This window comes from Oncorhynchus mykiss, chromosome 7 (assembly GCF_057628025.1).
Source record: "Oncorhynchus mykiss isolate SJ-2025 chromosome 7, ASM5762802v1, whole genome shotgun sequence".
Taxonomy (NCBI): Eukaryota; Metazoa; Chordata; class Actinopteri; order Salmoniformes; family Salmonidae; genus Oncorhynchus; species Oncorhynchus mykiss.
In genome coordinates this window covers 53,232,501-53,258,357 of record NC_143028.1, presented here as the reverse complement: position 1 = coordinate 53,258,357, position 25,857 = coordinate 53,232,501, and the positions used below count along the sequence as shown (strand labels likewise).

The 25,857-nt window shown below is 42.0% G+C and overlaps 2 protein-coding genes across 4 annotated transcripts in view; both read right to left on the bottom strand.

The window, feature by feature from the left end:
* Nucleotides 1–560: 560 nt before the first annotated feature.
* Nucleotides 561–12,073, bottom strand: LOC110528087 (striatin-interacting protein 1 homolog). Of its 2 annotated transcripts, none has more exons than XM_021609893.3 (21): nucleotides 11,676–12,073; nucleotides 10,976–11,045; nucleotides 10,796–10,870; nucleotides 10,568–10,702; nucleotides 10,299–10,419; nucleotides 10,088–10,156; nucleotides 9,898–10,004; nucleotides 9,682–9,809; nucleotides 9,388–9,570; nucleotides 9,040–9,260; nucleotides 8,827–8,892; nucleotides 8,047–8,110; nucleotides 4,126–4,197; nucleotides 3,944–4,018; nucleotides 3,740–3,837; nucleotides 3,530–3,656; nucleotides 3,251–3,351; nucleotides 3,076–3,142; nucleotides 2,774–2,878; nucleotides 2,452–2,656; nucleotides 561–2,232 (listed from the first exon to the last, which is right to left on the bottom strand). In XM_021609893.3, exons 1-21 carry the CDS (start codon nucleotides 11,784–11,786, stop codon nucleotides 1,985–1,987), a joined length of 2,448 nt encoding a protein of 815 aa, XP_021465568.2. In that variant the 5' UTR covers nucleotides 11,787–12,073; the 3' UTR covers nucleotides 561–1,984. The 2 variants fall into 2 exon arrangements, with proteins under 2 accessions (XP_021465568.2, XP_021465567.2); XM_021609892.3 differs by having other exon boundaries at nucleotides 561–2,235; nucleotides 11,676–11,993.
* Nucleotides 12,074–17,078: 5,005 nt separating this feature from the next.
* LOC110528086 (S-adenosylhomocysteine hydrolase-like protein 1) overlaps nucleotides 17,079–25,857 on the bottom strand; it is a 73,959-nt gene continuing 65,180 nt past the window's right edge. For both annotated transcript variants that reach the window (XM_036983638.2, XM_036983639.2), the window contains exons 15-17: nucleotides 22,782–22,860; nucleotides 20,404–20,524; nucleotides 17,079–20,206 (exon numbers count right to left, since the gene is read on the bottom strand). In XM_036983638.2, the coding sequence (XP_036839533.1) occupies nucleotides 20,200–20,206; nucleotides 20,404–20,524; nucleotides 22,782–22,860 (207 nt within the window). In that variant the 3' untranslated portion in view covers nucleotides 17,079–20,199. The remainder of the gene's footprint in view (nucleotides 20,207–20,403; nucleotides 20,525–22,781; nucleotides 22,861–25,857) is intronic.

Genomic DNA, 25,857 nt, shown 5'->3' with positions numbered 1-25,857 from the left:
GCAGGTGTGATGTTTGGATGTACCGATCCTGTGCCGGTGTTGTTACCACTGCGAGGACGATCAGCTGTCTGTCCTGTCTCCCTGTAGCGCTGTCTTAGGCGTCTCACAGTAGACATTGCAATTTATTGCCATGGCCACATCTGCAGTCCTCATGCCTCCTTGCAGCATGCCTAAGGCTCGTTCACACAGATGAGCAGGGACCCTGGGGATCTTTCTTTTGGTGTTTTTCAGTCAGTAGAAAGGCCTCTTTAGTGTCCTAAGTTTTCATAACTGTGACCTTATTGCCTCCCGTCAGTAAGCTGTTAGTGTCTTAGGGACCGTTCCACAGGTTCACGTTCATTAATTATTTATGGTTCATTGAACAAGCATGGGAAACAGTGTTTAAACCATTTACAAAGAAGATCTGTGAAGTTATTTGGATTTTTACAAATTACCTTTGAAAGACAGGATCCTGGAAAAGGGACATTTCTTTGTTTGCTGAGTTTAAAAGGGGAAAAAAAATCAAGATGTTTGACAGAAATATGTCTTATTCCATTATATAAATAAAGCAAAAACAAGAATGACAGAGCAAGAGGGAGCATTCTTTTTATCCAGTATTTTTAGTCATACAATGTAAAACAGATTGACAAAAGCCATGATAAATAAGTTTTTTTCCCCAACATCTGTTTTCATTTCTCCATCTTAGATTTAATAACCATAAGACCAAAAAAAAAAATTGAAGCAGCAAATAGGTATAAGCACAATGCAACTATAAAATTCTTAAATCTGAGGAGTTATCAGGTGGGCAAAATTGTTCCCTTGAGTAAAAAAAACAAACACCTGTTAGCTTAAGTGAGAACCACAAATAATAACATAGGGCTCATTTTGTTTCTTTCTTCACTCTCTCAAAAATACTGTATACACACACACAATAAAGTACATTTTCCAAGTTCTTATTCAACCAGGTTGTGGAGTGCGCCAGCACGTTTTTCTGTTGCTTTAGGTTAAAACGTTAGTCTGTAAATTTAATTAAAATGTCTTAATACCAAACCAAATGGTCTCCGCCTGGGTTGCATACAGGTATGTGATTCATACAAGCCAATGGACACTCAGTGCGTAGAGTAACAGTGGAACATCAAAAAAGGACTCAAAAGCCTGATCAACAGGAGGTTAAAGCAGTAACCATAAGTCAGACACATACTGTACACACTCAAGCAACTCCTCCCTTACAAACAGAACACTTTTTATTTTGAACTTGTTCCTAAGGGTTATCATACTATACTGTAGTGCTTGAAGGGCAAAGTACTGGGCCGCCACCCAGAAGTGGGGTTAAGTGTGTAAGAAGTCCGGAATACAAAGGGTTAACATCCCCACCCTGGGAGGTTTGACAAGGCTGATAAGACCTATAGCACTCTGTAAAAAGGTCCAGTTCAAAACGAAAAAGGGTTCTACATGGGATAAATCTACCCCAAGGTTTCCCCAAACTTGATTCTGGACGTTTTGGTTATTGCCCTATTACTACACAACTCATCATCAAGCTTTGATTATTTGAATCAGCTGTGTAGTGCTAGGGCAAAAACCAAAACATGTACCCAGGGGGGGCCCCAGGACCAAGTTTGGGAAACCCTGGTCTAGTGCCTGGATTCAGGGATTATAAATGATTGGTCCAACTGTGCAGGGGAAATGCAGAAGGTCCACAATTAGGTGGCTTTGCTGTTGACCCTTTATCTCCTAAATATAACTTACTGACTTGTTACTCCTCTCTGCATGAGGTGACAACAATGCAAGGATAAGGTTTGTTATTGGGACTCATGTCTGCATCGTTTTCACAAACAAATGCAGTGCTCTATGAATGCTGTCTTTAAGTAACAGATATGCTTGTTCAGCAACATTTGCACTTATAGGAGGTACACTTAAAGAGGTGGGGATATAGACCATTGTTACCACCTTGGGGAGGTGTAATGAAAACCTCCTTATAGCACCACCACCCAACCCCAGCCCTGTCTCATTGCAGTAGCTCTTCCCAGGATATTGGCTTGGAGAAGACCTCTCGCTCCAGCCAGAGGTCATAGTTCATCTGGAAGTCCTCCGGCAGGTCGACACGCTGTCCCAGAACGCTCTGCAGGCAGTTGTCCACGGGCAGGAAGTCAGGGTTGCTCTGGTTGTTGTCGTAGCGGCGGCTGTTGAAGCGCTCAATGTTGGCGCGCAGAGCACACTCCTCTGCCTGGAAATCCCAGGGCCGCGCATCCAGGTCTGCTGTCAAAGAAACATGGAAGCTCATTACTTAGGGTAATGGGGTAACTTGATAAACGTAGGGGTGCTTACATTTAGCAGTTCACAGTCATTGTGGGGAAATGTTTCACGGTTACGTCTATGATAGCAGCTATGAGGCTCCCAATCATATCATGTCAATCACTGACTGAAAAACTCAATGGACTTTTTCTGGGTCGATTTGTGTTGACAGCAACTCACCGTTACCGTAGGCCCAATCGTCATTGAGGCGATGGCGGACCTTCTGGTAGATGGCAGACATGGTCTTCATGTTGCTCTTCCTCCACTGGCGGCCCAAGTACTTGGTTTGCACTTTGAGCAGCTTGAGGACATACAGCTGCATCATGGCCTGTTTGACCTTCAGCGCCCTCTTCAGGATAGGTGCAGACTTGAACACCACCAGCATCTGACAGAGAGAGGTGCAAGGTATGAAATTCTGATCTAAAAGAATCGCAGACTGATGTCTCTCCTAGTGAATAAGAATAACTCTGCATTGTTTTGGGTGGGTGGGTCTCTCCCTCACCATGGTTCTGGAGTGCTTCCACTTGGTCAGCTTGTTCAGAATCCTCAACAGGTTGATACAGGAGAACAGGTTCCTCCAGCAGAACTGGTTAATGTCTCCAGCCTCCTGAAGAACACAGACAAACCAACCAATTGGTACCAACACCTCACCTCCAATGTTTGACTACTGTAACACTTCCATTAGGTACCCTGGTGTTTTCCTCACCTCTTCTACAACAACATTTCCTAGGTGTTTGTTTAAGTTCAGCAGCTCATATTACAATAAGTATTTCAATTATGTGAGGGATGGAGTGTGCAACTTACCAAACTCTCTGCAGTAAGTTCCGGAAGGTCATGCACCACACAGTAAGGGAAGTCCAGCACAGAAATACTGCAGGAGATAGAATGAGAAAGGTGGTGAGAGAGATGATTACTAAAAAAAGGTCACAGAACTTCTTGATCATCTGAGTCTTGAAATGGCTCAAATCAACCAACGTACCTGTTCTTGGCTGTGATGTAAGACATGATGTTCTGGTTGAAGAACTTGAGAATGAGAGGAATACAGTTGGCAAACACCAGGTGCTGAGCCATGTACTCAAACTGTTGAAAAAAATCCCACAAGAAACTGAAGGGTAAGGCAAGGTAAGACCATTCACAAGTTTGAGGTGCTTGTGAGAAATTACCACTCCTATTAAGTGGTTGTCAATACTTGGTAGATGAGGCTAAGTCAGAGTTTGACTGTATTTGGTGACAGTGGTTGAGTGTGGGTTGCCAGTACCTGGTAGATGTGATTGAGTTTGAAGTGTTTGAGAAGCAGCAGCAGGATGGCAGAGATGGCCTTAACAATGATCTCCTTGTGGCGGTTAACATCTACACCAAGCTTCATGCTCTGGAGCACCGTGGTCCTGCAGATACAGTATCAAATCAAACCCTTTCAATTGGAGCTCAACTGAATACAGCTCCCTTTCAAAACGAACAGTTGACTCACGGCATCTCCTCAGGCAGCACATCTGCCAGGATGTTGATGGAGTCTGTCTTGGCCTTGGAGGTGGGGGCTGCCGCCAGCAGGATCTTCAGCAGGGCAATCTGATAGGGAGAAGAGTCACAGGTTAATTTTGCCAAGGGCTTAGAGGTGATAGAAATGGACTGGAGATCTATGTTCATCAGCATACAAGGGGAGCAGAACACTCACCATGTACTGAGGCAAGCTGGGAAGAATGCCCTGGTATAGCAGCTCAGTGGAGCACATCTCCACATCCTCTTCCCCCTATAAACAAACACAATACATTTTTTTTTAAATAAACACTTGTTGCCCTTTCTCTTGCACAGTAATATTCCTGCAGTGATAGGTCAGTGATATGCATTGGCACTCACCCCTGACAATGGAGTTTTCTGAAACTCATCCTCCTTGGCAATCTGAATCTCAGCTATAGAGATGTACTTATGCTGCAAGGAAATGGAGAACACTGTCACGGTCTTCCCACTACCAGTGGTGAGGTCCCTCTCTCATCACCTCACGCCACCCATCCCGCAACAGTGCCAGAGAGACTGGGGGATGATAAACCTGCCCCTCAATCCCAGTGACCAGGCCATTGATAGGGTGCTAGGGTCAGGTTGCTAGAGGGCCAGAAACCTGACAGCCCTTCAAAGGTCAGAGAATCCTCAGTTTCTCTCCAAGTGGACATGTGTAATGGAGTGAGTGGACAAAGTTGAGTTGGTGTAACTATTGTAACTTGTGTTCGCTGTTTACGGTTCCAATCTGTATTGTTAGTTGTTCATAGTAGTTGTGCTAGGTGTTATACAGTCCTTTTCGTACATCCCTATCCCCCTAGAATCGATGTCCACCCAGAAATCGAATGACCATAATAAAAATAAAAAAATCTTCCATAAAAAGCTGTCTATTTAAGTTATAGATATGGTTTTCTGCATGGGCTGCATCTCAATCCGCCAATGTAGGCCTTCCGCATCTGCTGTGGAAGGTGGCAGAGCAACAGTGGTGTTTCTCAGACCAGGACAAAAACGTCTGTAGCATCCGAACGGTTTGGGCTACTAACTATACTGAACAAAAATACAAAAGCAACATGTAAAGTGTTGGACCCATGTTTCTTGAACTGAAATAAAAGATTCCAGAAATGCTCCATACACACAAAAACCTTCTCAAATTTGGTTCACATCCCTATTAGTGAGCATTTCTCATTTGCCAAGATTATGTCACACCTGTCAGGTGGATGAATTTCAAGAAGCTGATTAAACAGCATGATCATTACACAGGTGCACCTTGTGCTGGGGACAATAAAAGCCACTAAAATGTGGAGTTGGGTCACACAACGCCACAGATGTATCAAAAATAAATGACTTGCCCAGTTAAATAAAGGTTACATCAAGTTGAGAGAGTGGGCAATTGGCATGCTGGCTGCAGCAATGTCCACCAGAGCTGTTGCCAGAGAATTTAATGTTTAATTCTGTACCATGAGCCGCCTCAAACCATGTGTAACCTCGCCAGCCCAGGACCTTCACATGTCTTCTTCACCTGCGCGATCATCTGAGACCAACCATCCAGACAGATGATTATACTGAGGAGTATTTTGGTCTGTAATAAAGCCCTTTTGTGGGGAAAAACATTTTGTTTGGCTGGCCCAGGCTCTCCAGTGGGTGGGCCTGGCTCTCAAGTGGGTGGGCCTATGCCCCCCCCAGTCCCACCAATGGCTGCTCACCTGCCCAGTTAACTGAAATCCATAGATTAGGGCCTAATGAATTTATTTCAATTGACTGATTTCCTTATATGAACTGTAACTCAGTCAAATCTTTGAAATTGTTGCATGTTGCGTTTATATTTTTGTTCAGTGTAAGACAGTGCCTTCAGAAATGATTCATGCCCCTCAAACTTTATTTGCCACATGTGCCGAATACAACAAGTGTAGACTTTACCACATTTTGTTGCATTACAGCCTGAATTCAAAATGGGTTAAATATATATTTTTCTCTCACCAATCTACCCGATAATGACAATGTGAAAAAATGTTTAGACATTTTTGCAAATTTATTGAAAATGAAATATATTAGCATCTTATTTCCAATTCACATGACTGGGCAGGTGCACAGCCATTGGTATTCACACCCGAGTCAATATGTTAGAATCACCTTTGGCAGCGATTACAGCTGTGAGTCTTTCTAGGTAAGTCTCTAAGAGCTATCCACACCTGGATTGTGCAACATTTGCCCATAATTATTTTCTAAATTCTCCAAGCTCTGTCAAATTGTTGTTGACCATTGCTAGAAAAAATTTTTTCAGGTTTTGCCATAGATTTTAAAGTAGATTTAGGTCAAAACTGTAACTCTGCCACTCATGAACATTCACCATCTTCTTAGCAAGCAATTCCAGTGAAGACTCGGCCTTGTGTTTAAGGTTACTGTCCCGCTGAAAGGTGAATTAATCTCCCAGTGTCTGGTGGAAAGCAGACAACCAGGTTTTCCTCAAGGATTTTGCCTGTGCTTAGCTCCATTTATTTTTTTAAATCTGAAAAACTCCCCTGTCCTTAACGATTACAAGCATACCCATTACATGATGCAGCCACTTCTATGCCTGAAAATATGGAGAGTGGGACTCAGTAGTGTGTTGTATTGGATTTGCCCCAAACATAACACTTTGTATTCAGGACCAAAAGTGAATTGCTTTGCCACATTTTTTTTGTATTACTTTAGTGCCTTATTGCAAATAGGATGCATGTTTTGGAATATGTCTATTCTCTACAGGCTTCCTTTTCACTCTGTCATTTAGGTTAGTATTGTGGAGTAACTCAAATGTTGTTGATCCAGCCACGGTTCTCCTTTCACAGCCATTAAACTCTGTTTTAAAGTTACTATTGGCCTCATGGTGAAATCCCAGAGCAGTTTCCTTCCTCCGGTAACTGAGTTAGGAAAGACACCTGTATCAATACACCCAGTGACTGGGTGTATTGATAGACCATACAACGTGTAACTAATAACTTCACCATGATCAAAGGGATATTCAATGTCTGCTTTTTTACCCATCTACCAATAGGTGCCCTTCTTTGCTAGGCACTGGAAAACCGCCCTGATCTTTGTGGTTGAACCTGTGTTTGAAATTCATTTATCGACTAAGGGACCTTACAGATAATTGTGTGTGTGGGGTACAGAGATAAGGTAGTCAATCAACAATCATGTTAAACACCATTATTGTACACAGATTGAGTCCATGCAACTTGTGAGTTAAGCAAATATTTACTCCTGAAGTTATTTAGGCTTGCCAACAGAGGCTGAATACTTATTGATTCAAGAGATTTTTTCCCCCCCCCCAAGACAATTTAGAAAAAACATAATGCCACTTTGAAATGATAGGGTATTGTGTGTAGGCCAGTGATAAAAAATCTCTATTTAATATATTTTAAATCAAGGTTGTAACAACAAAATATGGAGTGTGTGAATACCTTCTGAAGGCACTATATGACCCCACTATGGAAAGCTGAGACTCTCCCAAAATCAATGTTTCTTTCAACTTCCCACAAGTGTCACGGGACTCATCTGAAGTTGGTCCCACCAATGTGCCAACTTCTGTCTGTAGAATCCAAACGTTTTGAGCTACAAACTAATGACGCCATCATCTCAAGCCTAGATTCTCACCAACATGTTGATTTGTTCTACGACGCCCAAAAGCTTCACAAGACTCATCAAAACGTAACCCGGAACTGTTATTATTATAATTTTTTTTAATGAATGGAAGTATGGAAGTAGTGTTGAGCAAGGAAAAGGGACTAAATATGGGTCCCACTTTACAATATACTTCCTTTTTTGACAGTTTTTCCATGTATGAATGTTATTCAACGTGTTTTTATGGGCTAAACGGAGTGAGGCAAAACTCAACGTTATATCAAATCAAATATCAAAATTATCCTTGGTACGACATATTAAAACAATTTCACATTAGCTTAGTATAACCCCCCTCAACCAAATGCATAGACTTTAGCGGGATAACAATTATATTGCTTGTGCTACTGTATCCAATTACCCACTCATTGTATTGCTATCTGTATATATTCATTCATATCATCTCTTTGTACAGAACCACATCCAACTCATATCCTCTGGAAATTAAGTTCTCAATTGTGTGACACTCTGAGGTTGCACCATTCTTCTGAATAATAACGTGTCAGTGAGTCACAGACCAGCCCAACTTGAGCCGCTCTCTTTCAGGCACAATGCAGGATTATTAAGCAAGAACTAGAACATCAATCCATGTTTAACAATGCTTGAGACATATTGAGAACTGCATAATACCTGCTTCAATGTTCTGATGCTTTCATGGATGGGTCTGGGTAGGCCGACAACTGTATCTGTGTCACTGCAATACAAATAACCACGAAATCTAGGTCAATGATCCTCGACAGGAAACTACTTTTCAAGACGAATAGTAAATCTCTGTTAAAGGGATACTTCAAGATTTGGGCAATGAGCTTGTGGATATCATTTTTATTTATCTGCGTCCAGTATGTAGGAAGTTAAGAGGTAGTTTCACGAGCCAATGCTAACTAGCATTAGTGCAATGACTGGAAGACTATGGTTTGCGCTAGCGCCAGTTAGCAACTTCCTTCAAACACAGAAACATAAAAATGGTATGCACAAGTTCATCTGACCGTGGGTAAGTAGATAAAGGGCCTCGTTACCAAAATCCCGTAGTATCCTCTTGGGCAACCCAACCAAATTCACATAGAAAAGTGTGTTATAGATATGTTATTCGCATTGAAAGCAAGTCTAAGAAGCTGTAGATCTGTTCTATGTGAGCTATTTCTATACTTCCCGTTCTCAAGTTTTGTTTTGCATCTTTTACTTTGGGTTTTGTACACCAGCTTCAAACAGCTGAAAATAATATATTTTTGGTTTTGGAAAAGATATTTCACAGCGCTTTAGAGGGAACAATAATATTCTACACTGTACTTGCTTGTTTTGTCACAAAAAAATTAGGTTAACCATTAGAATTTTAGCAATCTGGAAATGGCGGAGCGATTTCTGCATAGTGCATCTTTAAATGAAGAAAAAAAAAACACCAATTGAACTTACTTTCCAAGTGTATAGCCAATAAATTTGCTTCTACTTGATTCCAGGAAATGTTCTATGTCCTTTTCCCTGTAAAAGCAAACAAAACAAAAAAAATAGTCATACACTATTAGGCACATTATACAAGACACATAAAACCACAAAGTACATCTAAAGACACAGCATTAATCTGTAGCAAATGGTCTTCTCGAGGTCTCCCTCAGCCCCGCACCGTACCTGACTTTGGGTGCCCAGGGCAGACCCTTGGGGAAGTTCACCCTCTCTGAGGGGGGGTGTGGGATGGGCGGGGGCATGACCTCATCCCGCTCCATGGGAAAAGGCTCCACCTCCATGGAGTTGTCATTGTCATCGTTGTCATCCTCATCTTCACGAGGGTCATCTGACTTGTAGGGGTCCTTCTCATTGAAGGCATCCAGGTTGTCCTGTTTTGTCAGGGACTAATGGAGAGGAAAGGGTACTTTTCAAATGAGCCTGACAATGTTACATTGAGCAGGTGTCAAACAGGGGGCTGCCTTCACTTTGTTGCCTTGCATTGAGATTTCATTCAGGCACGGTAGAGGTTACCTTGTGTTCACGACGTGCCCGTTTCTGTTGCTGTTCAATGAGGTCAGAAGCAGAAGCTGGAGGCGATGCTGCCCTCATGCTCCTGATGACCCGGATGCTGTCCTCTGGGAGGGGGGGCAAGCGCAGCTGCTCTCGCTTACGCACCTTAATGTTCTGGAGCTGTTCAAACCCCCCGAGGGTGAACTGGAGAAGATGAGAAGACATGTTGTAAGAGGCTAATATATATACCAGCCAAAAGTACCTGGCTAACACAATAGCCAAAATCAGCTAAATAAGATAAAATCCCTCTCTCACCAGTATGCTCTTCCACAGCAGCAGAAGAACCTTCTTCATGGGGAAGTGGGGTGCGTGGCCACTGCAGAACTTGGTCACCATGCCAAAAAGCATGACAGAGATGGGCTCGTTGTTGTACAGAGGAGAGCCTGGGAGAGAGAGGGGGAAAGAGCAAAGACTATAGTCCAAAATGACTCCTCTACAAAACCCTTCTATCTAATAAAAACACACTCTTACCCAGCTCTGTTTTAAAGGTCTCCCTGGTGGCCCTCCACTCAGGTGAGTCAGCTGGGTCCTCCTGCTGGATGGTCTCCACCATCAGATACATGATGTTGAGCAGCACCCTGAGGAACACTAGCATCAGAGGACTCCAATACACTTGTGTATAACTATATAGAGCTGCAGGAAAGTCCATGTGTAATCTTACCTGAGGTCTGTGCTGTCAGCCAAGGAGATTGCTGGCTTTCTGACTGCACTGCTACAGGCAGCACTGTTACTGAGAGCGAAGAAGCAGAGGAGAGAGAGGGGAGAAGAGGAGAGAAAGAAGAATCAGCTACCTGATTTTGACAACATTTTGTATAGCAAAGAATTTCATCCCAAAAACAATGACATCTCACTGATTTGTAGTTCCAACTTACTCAACCTCCATGTTGAGCAGCTCCACCAGAGCAGTGAAGGTGCCAACATCCAGCAGCAGGAAGATGTTGTACCTCATCCAGTGCTGCACTTCTGCCTCAGAGCTGCACTCTGCAAATGTCCCTGTAGAGCCACAGATAGGAAACATGACTTAAGTGCTGAAACATTGTTTGCTGGCTGCCTCACTATAAAAACATATGGCAACAGCTACCTCTTCACAGGCTTCCTTAGTCAACTTATGCTGCTAAAGCCTTGAGAGCTGATGACCTACCCTGAGCCATGTAAAGGATGGCCCTGGCCACCTTCAGCCTCTTCTCCCTGGTGATCACCTCCAGGCCGTCCAGTAGACGCATGGCGTAAGCTCTGTGTTGAGACACGTCCAGCTCAGTCCATTTATCATCAGACACTGAGATAGGGCAGTAACAAAACACACTCAGTCAGAGGTATTATATAAGCACACTGGAGGAAGACAACGCATTCAAGTCGATAAGGTATGTACCATGAATTCGGAATTCCTCCTCAAAGCATTTTCTGTTGAGAAGAAATTCTGGTCCTTCAGTGTAACTGTATAGCTCTGGAGAAGATAAGTAGGCAAAGTTGGTACCAAATTCACAAGAGAATATGTCATAGAGGTCACTATTTAAAAAATAATAAAGGAGGTTGTCCAGAAATACCTCACCTGACAGTTCCGCAGACCACTTGTCTGTATCTGCATACTCAAACTCGAGGTCTGGAGACTCAGAGAAGCCCTATGTCGGAACACAGACAAAAATACACTACTGTATTGCTATTTCGGACCACAAAGAGACGAAAATGTGGGCACATTCCAATGTCCGTAGTCTTTTTATTTAGGGAAATATTGTTTTAAGTTTGCAGCCAGATGGAGCAAGTCCATTGCATTTGGATTTGACAGTATTCAATACAGTGAACCCATAGTAGGCTGTAGGATCAAAAGGGGGGGGGGGGATCCGAAGTGCCCTAATATTGTAATATATAATAGTGTAATATATCTACTATAGTAACGAGTTCTGAATAGCAGAAGGCTTGAGCTATATTTAAACAGAAGCTGGATAGCTATAGCAAGTAGCAAACTACTGTAGCAAACGTTACCTAGCTAGCTAACAGGTAGCGTTGGACAAGTGGCAGTTCCGTGTTCAGGGTTAACAATTCTGAAAGCGAGCCACAATTCTTGACTAGCTTACTGTTGGCCATCAGAACAATTGTAATGGGTGAAAACGGACCACGGGATAAATAAATATCTAGTTATCATGTATCGGCTAACGCGCTAGTTGCTAGCTACTGTCCGGCTTGTTGCTAGCACAAAACATGCATTTATGATGCAGAACGTAATACAGTAAACCAGTATTTTTTGTCCTTACCTCCGAGTCTTTTCTTTGATTACGGACAAATTCACCCCTACTTTTGTTGGGTAACATAGCCCTCTGTTTATTGTTAACAATCAATCCACCACCATTACCACCAACGTCCATGTTTGATTGACCAACAAAGTTTTCCTTTTTTGTGTGGCTTTCCGGATGACGAGACGCAGACTTTCTTCTTCTTCGTGTGAATTTCAGGCCGACTAGACACTGTGTTGAGTGCTGCTGCCTTTTGCAGGTTGGAACCCCTTCTTTCAAAACTCCATGTAGATATTGTGCACTAAAATCTCTCACACACCAATATTTTTATGCTGCTGCAACTACCACATCAATTTCCGCTCCATCAGTGCAGTGCAGTTGATCACCATGGCTATAAACACAAGAAATCCAACCTTAATAAGGTTGGGGGGGGGGGGGGGGAATCCCTCATCCTTGGGCTCCCTCATCCTTGGGCTATCCTCTACTCTCCTTACTGCCTCAGCATATGAAATATTCTTCCCCACTCAAACTCTGGCAATCTCAATGTGTCTCTCTCATACAGGGCACTTCGGATCCTCAGTTGTATGGGCACCCCCACAGTTTACACACATTGATTTCTCAACCCCAACTTCACACTAAAGGTCAACCCAAACCCGAATGCCGAGACCCGAAAACTCTAACCTTTTCCTTGGGTCCGGGTCGGGTCCTGTTTGATTGTCATCAGGTCTCGGGTCTATGTAAACTAGCTGATAGTCCTGAGTGGACACAAATGGACCCGACCACAGCTCTGCATAGTCTATAGCATATTTATTTTATGTGAATAAGGTGAATTTATTGACTTATAGAAGAACTAACCAACAAATAAAGACATTAGTTAACCAGAAGAGCAACTAGGATGATAGACATCGTTTTTTTGTCACTCGGTTCTTGTCTAGACCCGTTAGGGTACGGTTTTGGCCTAGGTCTGGTTGTCGTCGGGTCCATTAGGGTTTGGGTCTGAATGTTCTCTGGTCCGTTCGAGTCTGGGTCCCCCTTTTAAAAAAAATATTGAGTTCTGGTCTGATTGTCCTCGGGTCCGGGTCCAATTGTTTTGACCCGAGAAGACCTATACTTCACACTCCCTCTGACTATGCCCTCCTGCACACTTTCCACATTGTGGAATCTCCCTTCTACATACTGCTGCCACATGTCCAAATCCAGAGCATCGTAGTGGGTTCGGAATAAACACCATCACCGAATAGCTAATATACCCTAGCCTGACCTTATCAGATAGAAAGTCCATATCAAAGCTTAAAAAGACAGACAGCGTATTCTCTGTCTCACTATTTTCACCGGGTCTGTGTCTCACTAAACGGCAGGCATCACAAACACCAGGAATATTATTTCTCATCTTAACCACCTTTACACTCAATGCCACCCCACTGATCACTCCTTTGAGCGGTGCCCTGCTCCCTCTGGGCGGAGGATGCAAAAAACATTTATACAAAAACTTTCACAGATGTAACCGTTCCCAGTTTGTCCTTTACCCAGTTTTAAACAATGTATGGGTCGGCCAAAAAGCAGGAATCCACATTAAAAAAAAAAAATTCACTCCTACCAGTCCAAAATCATCTCAGGCTCCTCACTCAATATTTTTGTTAAACAGAAAACCCAGACATATGGCAGCAGATCCACAAGGTCTGCCATGAGAGGTGACTGTATAGTTCCCCTAAGGAAAAGCACCTTTAGTAAATCTGCATTCTCTGTGAGAGCTTCCCATGTCTGGAATACACTGCCATCAGACACACATAACTGCACCACATATCACACTTTCACAAAATGCTTGAAGACATGGCTAAAGGTCAATCAGATTTGTGAACATGGTCCCTAGCTGTGTGTTGCCACTTTCCATGTTGTCTGTTGTCTGTAGCTTGTGAGGTGTGGAAACACTTTGTTGCTTTTATGAATTTTGTCTTGCTGCTTTTTGTTTTATGTTGCTCTGTCTGTATGCTATGTCTTGCTTGTCCTATGTTGCTATGTCTTGCTTGTTCTATGCTGCTATTGTCTATATTGTAATTGTTTTTAATAACCTGCCCAGGGACTGCGGTTGAAAATTAGCCGGCTGGCTAAAACCGGCACTTTTACTGAAACGTTGATTAATGTGCACTGTCCCTGTAAAAATAAAAAATAAACTCAAACTCAACTCAGGGAAAATATTGGAAGTCTCTACTTCACCCTGGTCAAGCTCACTTCAAAACTTCAAAACTCCAACCCACTGGGCATAGATGTCAATTCAGAGTCTATTCCACATTGGTTCAATGTAATTTCATTAAAATTATGTGGAAACAACGTTGATTCAAACAGTGTGTGCCCAGTGGGATGTCACTCCCTCCATGGTCACCTGTAACAGGAGACAGGAACTCACACTCAGTAGTTGTTTTGTACTCTTTAACACCATTAGGTATTTATTCAGAAGACAGGTTTGAGCCTGGAGCTTTTCTTCCCATTCTTCCGCCTCTGGTTCATGACTCGCACTCTCATTCACACCCTCAGCAATCTCTTCCCCGACGCAGACTTACTTACGTATTGCTGCCTTTTACAGGTCGGAGTGTGAATTGAACATTTTTGTCACAAAACAAAATGGAAAAGGAGAAGAAAAGAAACCCCTACACATCACAGCAGGCTGCTGAGTGGAGGATGGCTCATAATAATGTCTGGCATGGAGTAAATGGAATGGTATCAAACACATGGAAACCATGTGTTTGTGTTCAATACTATTTCAGTAATTCCGTTCCAGCCATTACTAAGAGCCCATCCTCCCCAATTAAGGTACCATCGGCTGCCTGTGCTACACATATTCAGTACACCCCCCCAAAAAATATCCTACTCCAGGCCTGGAAGGATGGAACCACTCCTCTCAAAACTCCCTGTAGATCTTCTGCACTAAAATCTCTTACACCCAATCAGTGCAGTACAGTTGGTAATCATAGCAATAAGCACAAGAAATCTAAAACTCATCCTATCTGGATCTCTCTCTTCGGGCCTACTCACTGAGGAACTCCCAGTCTAATAGCCTTGAAGGGTCAGTGTTTCTCCCTTTCCTCTCTTAACCTGTGAGTATGTCACTTCACTTGATACAGATGTTTATTGGCTATCAGTTCCATTATTTCCTGTAGTATCATGGTCTCTGAACTTGTGGCCTTTATTTTCTGTCTTGCTGTAGCATAAATACTACAAGCAGAGAGCAGACTGTGACTCAAAGCGAACCAATTGGTTTTTCATCCAGAAGCTTCTTCCAAGGCCACTGAGGACAACAACAGTGACTTGACCTACTTCCCAGCCTCCCATCTACAGAGTGCATCTTGGAAGGTGGTGGAAATTGTCACCAGTGATTCTCAGCGTTGGAGCCAACCCTGCAGACCCCCCTGAGGGAGAGGGATCACCAGCATTGATGGCACTTGTCGACCTGATGATGTGGGTGGCGATATCTGTTCTGCAGGACCTTGATGGTACTCCAACCTGGACTCAGGGGTAGACGAAACATAGTAAATGTAAATCCGGTATACCCAAATTAGTATATGTTAAGTTTCATATGCTATGTATTTATTTTGTGGATGTCCATCATCCATTTTGTATGTTACAAATTCCAATTTGTAAGATATGTTACTAACTGCAAATCATACAATATGTTACGAATTTGAAAAATGATATGATATTGTGGCTAACATTAGTTAGGTGGCTAATGCTAATGTTAGCTAGGTGGCTAACATTAGCTAGGCTAGGGGTTAGGGTTATGAGTTAGGTAGAAGGGTTAAGGTTAGAGTTAGTTGACATGAAAAGTAGCTAAAAAGTAGTAAGTAGTAGCAAAGTTACTAATTAGCTAAAATGCAACCTTTGGGTTGCTAGATGTTTGCGTTATACGCCCACCCCAACCAATCACCCAACTTTAGTTATGGCCCACTAATTTAAGTGTCCCGGATTCTATGTAACCATACCAAACTTAACATATCATACTAATTTAAGTGTCCCAGATGTATGTTTACTATGTTATGCATAGTCTATGAGACCAGGGCTGGGTTTCCCAAAAGCATCATAGCATTAAGGTCATCTTAATTCCAATTAAATGGATATAAGATGATCTTAGTGCTAAGATGCTTTTGGGAAACCCAACCCAGGCTGGGTACTCTGCACTTCACAGATGTTTTAAATTATACAAAGCAGATGCAGGTCGTATTCTTCAGGCCTGTGGGGTCAGGAATGTGCACTCCATACTTGATGACCTGCTGAGTATGGCTGCCCTGGCTGCTGGATATGGTGAGGCTTCTGGGACTGTCATGACAGTGGTCACTCGAAGTGTCCGTCAGCCGATCACATTTGACTGCAAGACTGGACCCTCCTCCGGTATAAACTTCTGCTTTATCGGAGTCCCCTCTTGTCCATGGAGAACTTCTTGGGATTGGTTTTCCAACCATATACACCATTGTGACCAAACTTCTGAACCTAATCTAATGTGGTGCACCAGAGGATTCCACACTCGTCCTGAGGGACTGGCCCTTACTGGATGATCTGGAGAAGCACCTGTCTGACATCCTTGGAATGTCAGTGGCCAGTGGAAAAGAGGTCAACTTATACTTGAAACCAGAAGTTGAAAGAGATATCACCTGTCTGATTGTGAGAGCCACGATGAAGCGCCATCCCAGTGGTTACTCTGGAAGATACCCTGTGAGACCTGGTGACTGTGGAGAGCACTGCAGAGAAGATGAGCACAAAACTGGAACAACTACTGGACCATAATGTGGAGCAGCGGTCTAAGGCACTGCATGTCAGTGCTAGAGGCATCACTACAGACCCTGGTTAAATTTCAGGCTATCACAACTGGCTGTGATTGGGAGTCCCATAGGGTGGCACACAATTGGTCCAGCATCTTCCGGGTTAGAGTTTGGCCGTCATTGTAAATAAGAATTTGTTCTTAACTGACTTGCCTAGTTAAAGGTTAAATAAAACATTATGATGACCTCTTTCTACACATGATTGACACACTTGTGTACATCTTTCCAATTGACCCTGCCATGCCAGTGCTGGGTGAAGATGTGTGGAAGCACTTCTGCTTGGCACAGCAGCTTTGGGTTGTTATCTAAGATGAGTTAGTCAAAGCTCCAAAAAGCAAGTGATCATAAATCACCCAAGGAGGGAGATTTCCTCTGCCGTGTTTGGAGGGCAGTGAAGCAAGTTAACCTATGGCTGCTGTAGACGTATCAGGAGCTAGGACTGAAATACACAGTCATTGTTGGCCCAGTCTTACATTATTTGAAGCAGCCAAATCAAATATTTGTTATACTTTAATCTATATTTTGTCATTTAAAGCAGTGTTAGAAAATATTATGCTAAGTGGAAAACCCCCATACAGTCAGTTACAGAAATAGGACAACATTTTTGCACGAGCAGTTTAATTCAAACACAGAAAAGTTTATTAAAGGGATAGGTATACATCAACCAACAGAAAGCAGAAACAGAAATAACAGCATCGGAGAGCATTCAAGTAAATCAATTTGAATTGAGACTCAGCCAGACTACACCAAATAATACACAGACAAATAATACATAGTACTGTATAAATCTAACATTATGATTTCATTTGCAAAGCTCAAATAATCAGCTAAAAAGTTTGTTTTGTCGAAACCAGAGATACATAAGCGATTCTTGCATCATGTACGTCTCAGTGATCCTTGCTTCAAATAATAAAAGGGTCAACATTTCAGCTCCTCACACATCACTTGGTTTTGAATACTGTTGTCAACAAGTGAAACTTGTCACTTGGTATATGGTATTTTCGAGATTAAATTATTAAAAATGGTTACAAATCAATCACATAAGCATAATAATTATATGTCACTAGAGTTCTTCACTATTTACGTCGGTTGAAGTGAAATTGCAGAGCACTGTTGCATACAACAGCCAAATGACCCTGGACTTGAAAGCTGGTGAGATAAGAACTCTCTCCTGTTAGACAATGTTTCATAAACTGACTATATTTGTCAGTTATTAGGACATCCGGCTAGTCCTTATCGTTATGACAGTATGAATGAATAAAAAATATGGAAGATTCATTTAACTAAAACGGAACTTGATAGAAGCATTGTAATCAATGCAGTGCATGTAAAGGAATTCTGGGCGATCGAGTCATTTTTACTTTATGGCATGCTTTTGGTAGTGCTATACAGACCATACCCAAAATGTACTGTACTTTCAAAAACAATGGTATCTACAAAACAAGTGAATTCAAACTACTTTGTTAACTCACACTGGAAGTAACTTTAAAATATTGACACATCAAGCAGTTTTGGTACCCCCCCAATAAGTACAAATCTTTATAAGAGACCCCTAGATTTGTGCACAGCGATTATATTGCAGAATCAGAACACTGTTGGACAGCTTCCAAAGAGGAAGAGAGCAGACGGACATAATCCTACAAGTGATGAATATGTACAGTAGCAGATGAGTCACAAGGCACTGTCACTTGACCAGTAACCAACGTTACGACGCCAATGTCCCGCCAACAATGTTCTTCTCACGCATAAGTCCTTGCTTGTAATGCCCAACAGCTTTAAGTAGTGCAAAGATGAAAGTGCTTTATCTCACAGTTGCATCAGCGAACATATACACAAATTAAACAGTATCTGTTTCACACAGCTAAAATGGAAGGACAGAAAAGCCTGAAAACCTCAGCAAAAACTAAAATTGTATGCACAGATGTGGTCTGTATTCAATGGACTCAGTGTCCCATGTTAACAGACCAGGGTGACAGTGGTCTGTTAAATGCACAGGTAATACATACATATTATTTACCCTCTGTAATATTATCGGCGGGTGAAATAAAAAAAAACACCATAAAACATGCAGTTTGCAGTCTGATGATGATCATTACTCCACTGAAAAACAACTCTCCCTTATGGAGAGTTGGTTGACTGTGTAAGGTTATTCTTTCTGCTAAAAACTGACAATAGTGACCATGTGATGGTGACATGAAAACACGCAGGTATGGATGTAGAGAACAGAGAAGGACAACATGGTGATTAGGAACATTAAGAGAAAACAGGATTCACGACACAAAAAAATGATACCAGTAACAATAAACTATCAGCCAACTACAATATTTCAAAAATAATTTCAATAAACAAATTTCCACATAATTAGGACCAGAGATGGAGAAATGTCAACTCCACTATTGTCATTTGAGTCTGATAAGACTCCTCTAATGCAAAACATTTCAGTGTTATTACCCTATAACCATGTGAGACTCAATCAAAACCAGTGCCACATTGGATAATCGCTCTTCTGGTTACACATACCTTCCTGTATCTACATGTTGGTGAAGATAACTACATTTCTGTACTGTACATGCATGCATACATGTACGGCTTAGGAGGTTCAGTCAGTAAAAGTAATCATCTTTTCAATTCAATCACATTTCAGCTCTGTTCCAAAGGGAGAGAGGATAGAGCAGTAAAATGAACAGCTGGTAATAAACATCTATGTGGGTATCATGTTTCCAGTAGGAAATGTGACAATGTGTTTAAGGCCCAGTGCAGTCAAACACTTCATTTCCTTTGTTTTATATATATTTCTAGAATAAGGCTGTGGAATTGTTAAAATTACAATAATGCCCTTTTAGAGTAAGCGCTGTTTGAAAAGACTGCCTGAAGTTTCAGCCTGTTTTGGTGGGATGGAGTTTGGCCTGCCTGATGACATCACCAGACGGTAAATTAGTCAATAGACCAATAAGAGAGTTCCAAACCTTTCTGACAATAACAGCTAGTTTTCGGTTTTCCCCAACCCACTCAGACCACTCCCTGACAGTCCTAGCAAAATTCTTGCTTGAGAAATTGCTCTTTGCTAAGAAGCTGTTTGTTTTCAATTAAAATAGTAAAAAAAAAAAGAAACAATCGCAGTAAGGTACTTAATTGTGACCCAGAAATGATTAGATATTAAGATACAAACAGCTGCATTGGACCTTTAAATGCAATTGGGACTTTCTAGTGTAGAGGCCATTTCTCCCTGTTCCCCTGGCTGGAATGTAATGATTTGAGAAGCGTGTAGCGACGTCAATGCAGAAAACAAATAAAATCTCAATCACAACGATCCCCTTCCCTACACAATCATTTGGCACAATAATATAAACATAAAACAAACTACTGATTATCCATCAAAAAAAGTGTATATTCTAGAGGATTGTGGGTATGAAATCAGACTTCTGTAGAAAAAAATACATCTCTAGCAGAGAGCAGAGTTTAAGTGCTGTACTTTCAATTAATTAGTCATTCATGGCCAGTGGGATCCTGCGTGCTGGTTTCTTAGAGGAGGTGTGTATTTACAGAACTGATGGTGAAACTAAACACACAAAACAGCAAGTGAAACAGGGTAACATTTACTGAAGATGATGACGGAATAGAGCTTGATTTGAAAACAAAAACTGTCTTTAAAAAATAAAATATAGATTTCATTATCTTCTGGTCATCCAGGCCTTGTCCAAGTCAAGGAGTGCAGAGTTGTGGTCCAGTCATGCAAGCTAATACCTGTGAAACACAAAAATTAACATAAACCTAGCAGTCAAATGTTTGTACTGTACAGCATACAAACCTGTACTTTACCTTAACTCGATTGGACCAATGAGAACATGTATGTTGTGGATGTGGGGATCCATTGCAGATACATCGTACATAAATCTGATATTTGGGTGTCATTTAAAGGGATCTTAGATGGATGATTGTACCTGTAGTAGTTGGGTTTGAATGGGCCATTCTTGTTGAGACCCAGGTACTTGGCCTGCTCATCTGAAAGCTCAGTCAGGTGGGCATCAAAGGTGGGCAGGTGAAGGCTGGCAACATACTCATCTGAGACAATCACAACACACATACAATTATAAAAATGATAAACAATGTTTTATTTTATTCAATGTAACGATTTGTGTCAACGTAAAGGAATGCCTCACTCATGTCATCAGAGGGCATAAGTAGGGCCTCAGAAACCAGTGGACGTGGTTTGAACAGCTTGTCCAAAACAAGCACTTGTGAAACAGTATCATTATGTCCACACTCGCAGAGGGAGTGATTAAGCAGCTAGAGCAGGAATTGCTGCATGCTGTCAAATCAAATTTTATTGGTCACATACACATGGTTAGCAGATGATAATGCGAGTGTAGTGAAATGCTTGTGCTTCTAGTTCCGACCATGCAGTAATATCTAACAAGTAATCAAACAATTTCACAACAACTACCTTATACACACACAAGTGTAAAGGAGTGAATAAGAATATGTAAATAAAAATATATGGACATGCGATATGGACATGCGATGGCCTAACAGCATAGGCAAGATGCAGTAGATGGTATAGAGTACAGTATATACATAAACGGTGGCTCAGGTGGTTGTTGTCCTTGATGATCTTTTTGGCTTCCTGTGACACCGGGTGGTGTAGGTGTCTTGGAGGGCAGGTAGCTTGCCCCCGATGATGCGTTTTGCAGACCTCACTACCCTCTGGAGAGCCTTGCGGTTGTGGGCGGAGCAGTTGCCGTAACAGGCCCGACAGGATGCCTTCGATTGTGTATCTGTGAAAGTTTGCAAGTGTTTTTGGTGACAAATTTCTTCAGCCTCCTGAGGTTGAAGAGGTGCTGCTGTGCCTTCTACACCACGCTGTCTGTGTGGGTGGACCATTTCAGATTGATGTGTACGCCAAGGAACTTAAAACTTTCCACCTTCTCCACTACTGTCTCGTCAATGTGGATAGGGGGCTGCTCCCTCTGCTGTTTCCTGAAGTCCACGATCATCTCCTTTGTTTTGTTGACATTGAGTGTGAGGTTGTTTTCCTGACACCACACTCCGAGGGCCCTCACCTCCTCCCTGTAGGCCGTCTCGTGGTTGTTGGTAATCAAGTCTACCACTGTAGTGTCGCCTGCAAACTTGATGATTGAGTTGGAGGCGTGCATGGCCACGAAGTCATGGGTGAACAGGGAGTACGGGAGGGCTGAGAATGCACCTTTATGGGGCCCCAGTGTTGAGGATCAGCGGGGTGGAGATGTTTCCTACCCTCACCACCTGGGGGCGGCCAGTCAAAGTCCAGGACCCAGTTGCACAGGGCGGGGTCGAGACCCAGGGTCTCGAGCTTAATGACGAGTTGAGGGTACTATGGTGTTAAATGCTGAGCTGTCATCGATGAACAGCATTCTTACATAGGTATTCCTCTTGTCCAGATGGGTTAGGGCAGTGTGATCGCGATTGCGTCGTCTGTGGACCTATTGGGGCAGTAAGCAAATTGTAGTGGGTCTAGGGTGTCAGGTAGGGTGGAGGTGATATGATCCTTGACTTGTCTCTCAAAGCACTTCATGATGACGGAAGTGAGTGCTACAGGGCGATGTTTAGCTCAGTTACCTTAGCTTTCTTGGAAACAGGAACAATGGTGGCCCTCTTGAAACATGTGTGAACAGCAGACTGTTATAGGGATTGATTGATTATGTCCGTAAACATACCAACCAGCTGGTCTGCGCATGCTCTGAGGACACGGCTAGGGATGTCGTCTGGGTCGGCAGCCTTGCGAGGGTTAACACATCTAAATGTTTTACGTTGGCTGCGGTGAAGGAGAGTCCGCAGGTTTTGGTAGCGGGCCATGTCGGTGGCACGGGCGGTTTTCTTTTCGTAGTCCGTGATTGACTGTAGATCCTGCCACATACCTCTCGTGTCTGAGTCGCTATGACTCTACTTTATCTCTATACTGATGCTTAGCTTGTTTGCCTTGCGGAGGGAAGAGCTACACTGTTTGTATTCGGTCATGTTTCCGGTTGCCTTGCCCTGATTAAAAGCTTTCAGTTTTGCGTGAATGCTGCCATCAATCCACGGTTTCTGGTTGGGGAAGGTGTGTAAATCACCACCGATGCACTTGATAATAAACGCGCTCACCGAATCAGCGTATACATCAATGTTGTTGTTTGACGCTATCCGGAACATATCCCAGTCCACGTGATCGAAGAAATCTTGAAGCGTGGAATTGATTAGCTAGCTAGACCATAACATAATAATTATAACTACCACTACAGCCACTATTTCTCTGTATTCTCATGTAACGCTCCAAACAAATGAAGATATAATAAGGACTCACCCATCTTCTTGGGCAGCAAGTAGACATCCTGTTTGTAGCGGCCCTCTGGAGCATTGTACAGCTCAATAAGGGCCAGAGCCTGTTGGAGAAATTAAGCACCATACACAATCATCTGTATACACACACAATCTCAGGAATAGACATATCAATAATCACATTATACAATGTACTTGTGTGAACACATAGAGCCCCGTTACTTTTATTTCACCTTTATTTAACCAGGTAGGCTAGTTGAGAACAAGTTCTCATTTGCAACTGCGACCTGGCCAAGATAAAGCATAGCAATTCAACTTACATTCAAACAACATTTTATAAATACCCACACCGTTCCTGGAACCGTCAAATAACCACAGCCTTTTTAGAAATGCCATGACAGCAGTCTAAATATACAGCTGTGCATGTAAATATACTTTTCTTAATGTGCCAAATGAAAGGTGTTATTCGATGCACAAATTGTCACTGAATGAAATATGCACTAGGGGAGATGGCTACACTATGCCATTGCTTCCCCTGTCCTAGCTCTATCTAATCTACATGAGACATGCTCAGTTCAGATAATCCCTCCTTAGCCATTCCCGGGAGGTTTATTATTAGAGATGACACTGAGGTCAAGGCACACTCTCATCTACCACGGTGGCCTAATTATGGGAGGGAATAGACCACATAATAACCCACAGACTCCTATCTGGTAGCTAGTGTTGGGTTGAAAGAGGCAGTGAGGGTCTGTATTACCTGCTGCTATCTGCAGCACTACTTTTTTTAACCTTTTACCTTTATTTAACCTTTTACCTTTATTTAACCAGGAAGGGCTCATTGAGATTTAAAATCTGTTTTTCAAGAGCATCCTGGCCAAGATAGGCAGCACCAAGTCATTACAAAAATTACAGACAAACATGAAAAACTACAAGAAAAAAAATCATAGAATTCACAAGAGTATAACAAAATCAAAAACAGCAAATTAAAAACATTGACAGGTCAGGCAATCAGTCTCAAAATCATTCATCAGTGATTTAAAAATACCAATCTGGACAAGTTCTTCCAGTTTAAAAAGTATTTTGTGAGGCGTTCCAAGACGATGGCGCAGAGTACATAAAAGCCCTTTTACCAAATTCAGTTCGGACATTTGGAACAGTTAGCAGGATAAAGTCCAGCGAACGAAGAGAGTACCCACCACATTTCTGAACAATAAAAATGCCCAAATAAAAAGGAAGTAACCCCAAAATGGCTTTGTAAATAAAAGTATACCCGTGCCTGAGCCTACGAGTGACTAGAGAAGGCCAGCCAACCCTGGTATACAAAGTGCAGTGGTGCATAAGGGTTTTGCAGTTTAAAATAAATCTCAAAGTGCCATGGTAAAGGGTGTCAATTATTCTCAAACACTGAGCGGAAGCATTCATATATAAAATATCCCCACAGTCTAGTAAAGGCATAAATGTAGCTGATACTAGCCTCCTTCTGGCTTCAAAAGAAAAACCGGCCTTATTCCTAAAATAAAATTCAAATTTCAGCTTTAATTTTTTTGTAAGTTGTTGAATATGCAATTTAAAAGAGAGGCCGTCATCAATTAAAATTCCAAGATATTTATATGAGGTTACAACCTCAATCTTCTTGCCCTGAAAGGTAGTAATAGGTGAAAGGTTCAGAGGTCTATTTCTTCCATTAGAAAACACCATTAGTTTTAGTTTTGTCAGTATTGAGGATAAGCTTCAATTGACACAAGGTATGTTGAACAGTATAAAAAGCGGTTTGCAAGTTCTGGAAAGCTTTTGTAAGAGACGAGGCACAACAGTAAATAACAGTATCATCAGCATAAAAATGAAGTTGCGCATTTGACATTTTTGTCTAAATCATTTATATAAATAGTGAATAAGAGAGGACCAAGAGCCATTAAAGACAGACAATTTGACATAAGCCCATCAAATTGAGTGCACTGAGTTCTATCAGACAGATAGTTGGCAAACCATGCAACTGCATGCTCTGAAAGACCTACACTTGACAATATCTGCCTTAGTATAGCATGATCAACTGTATCAAAAGCCTTAGAGAGATCAATAAAAAGTGAGACAGTGCTGTTTTTTGTCAAGTAATTGTGCTATGCTGCGTCCTGAAACCCGATTGGTACATTGATAAAATAGAGTTAGTAAATAGAAACTATTTTAGCTGTTCACTCACAAGGGTTTCAAATATTTTCACCAGGGGTGACAGCTTTGAGATTGGCCTATAATTATTTAACAGAGTTGGATCCCCCCCTTTTAAAAGTGGTAGGACAAATGTTGATTTCCAGATTTTCATTACATTCCAGGGTTAGATTGAACAGAGGTGTAAGTGGTTCAGCTATGAAATCAGCTGCAAGATTTAAAAAGCAGGGATCCAAAAGATCAGGACCTGCAGGCTTTCTCTGATCTAAGGATTTCAGGGCTTTATGTACCACCTGCACTGAGAATGGCAAAAAGCTAAAAGTTTGACCAGCTCTCACTGGTTCATCCACACAGGGTTGTACAGAGACAGAGGACACTGAATCAAACAGCCTACCAGATGATACAAAGTGCTCATTGAAACAATTCAGCATTTCAGCTGTGTCATATACAGCAACAGAGTCCTTCAAAACACATGACGGTATTTCATTAACATTACATTAACATTACTGTTACCAGACATCGACTTAATAGCCTTCCACAACTTTCTAGGGTCATTCAGGTTATCAGTGGTAACAGACATAAAATATTCAGACTTGGCCTTCCTGAGAAGAAAATAACACTTGTTTCGTAACTGCCTAAAAATAAGCCAATCAGCATCAGAACGTGATTTCCTTGCTTTAGCCCAGGCTAGATTACGGTTGTGAATAATACAAGACAGCTCAGAAGCAAACCATGGATTATCCCACCCTTTAACCCTGATCCTGTGGAATGGGGCATGTTTGTTTACTATTTGGAGAAAAAAAACATCATGAAAGAATTTCCAGGCAGTTTCCACATCAGGGATAAAATCAATCTGCTCCAGTCAAAATAAAACAAATCATGAAAGAATGCCTGCTCATTAAAACACTTCAAATTTCTCTTACGAATAAAACGTGGGT

Coding starts and splice junctions, on each gene's coding strand:
- LOC110528087 (XM_021609892.3), bottom strand. CDS start 11,786: ATGGACGTTGGTGGTAATGGTGGTGGATTGATTGTTAACAATAAACAG. Junction 11,046..11,675: donor ATCAAAGAAAAGACTCGGAG/GTAAGGACAAAA, acceptor GTTCCGACATAG/GGCTTCTCTGAGTCTCCAGA. Junction 10,871..10,975: donor GTGGTCTGCGGAACTGTCAG/GTGAGGTATTTC, acceptor TATCTTCTCCAG/AGCTATACAGTTACACTGAA.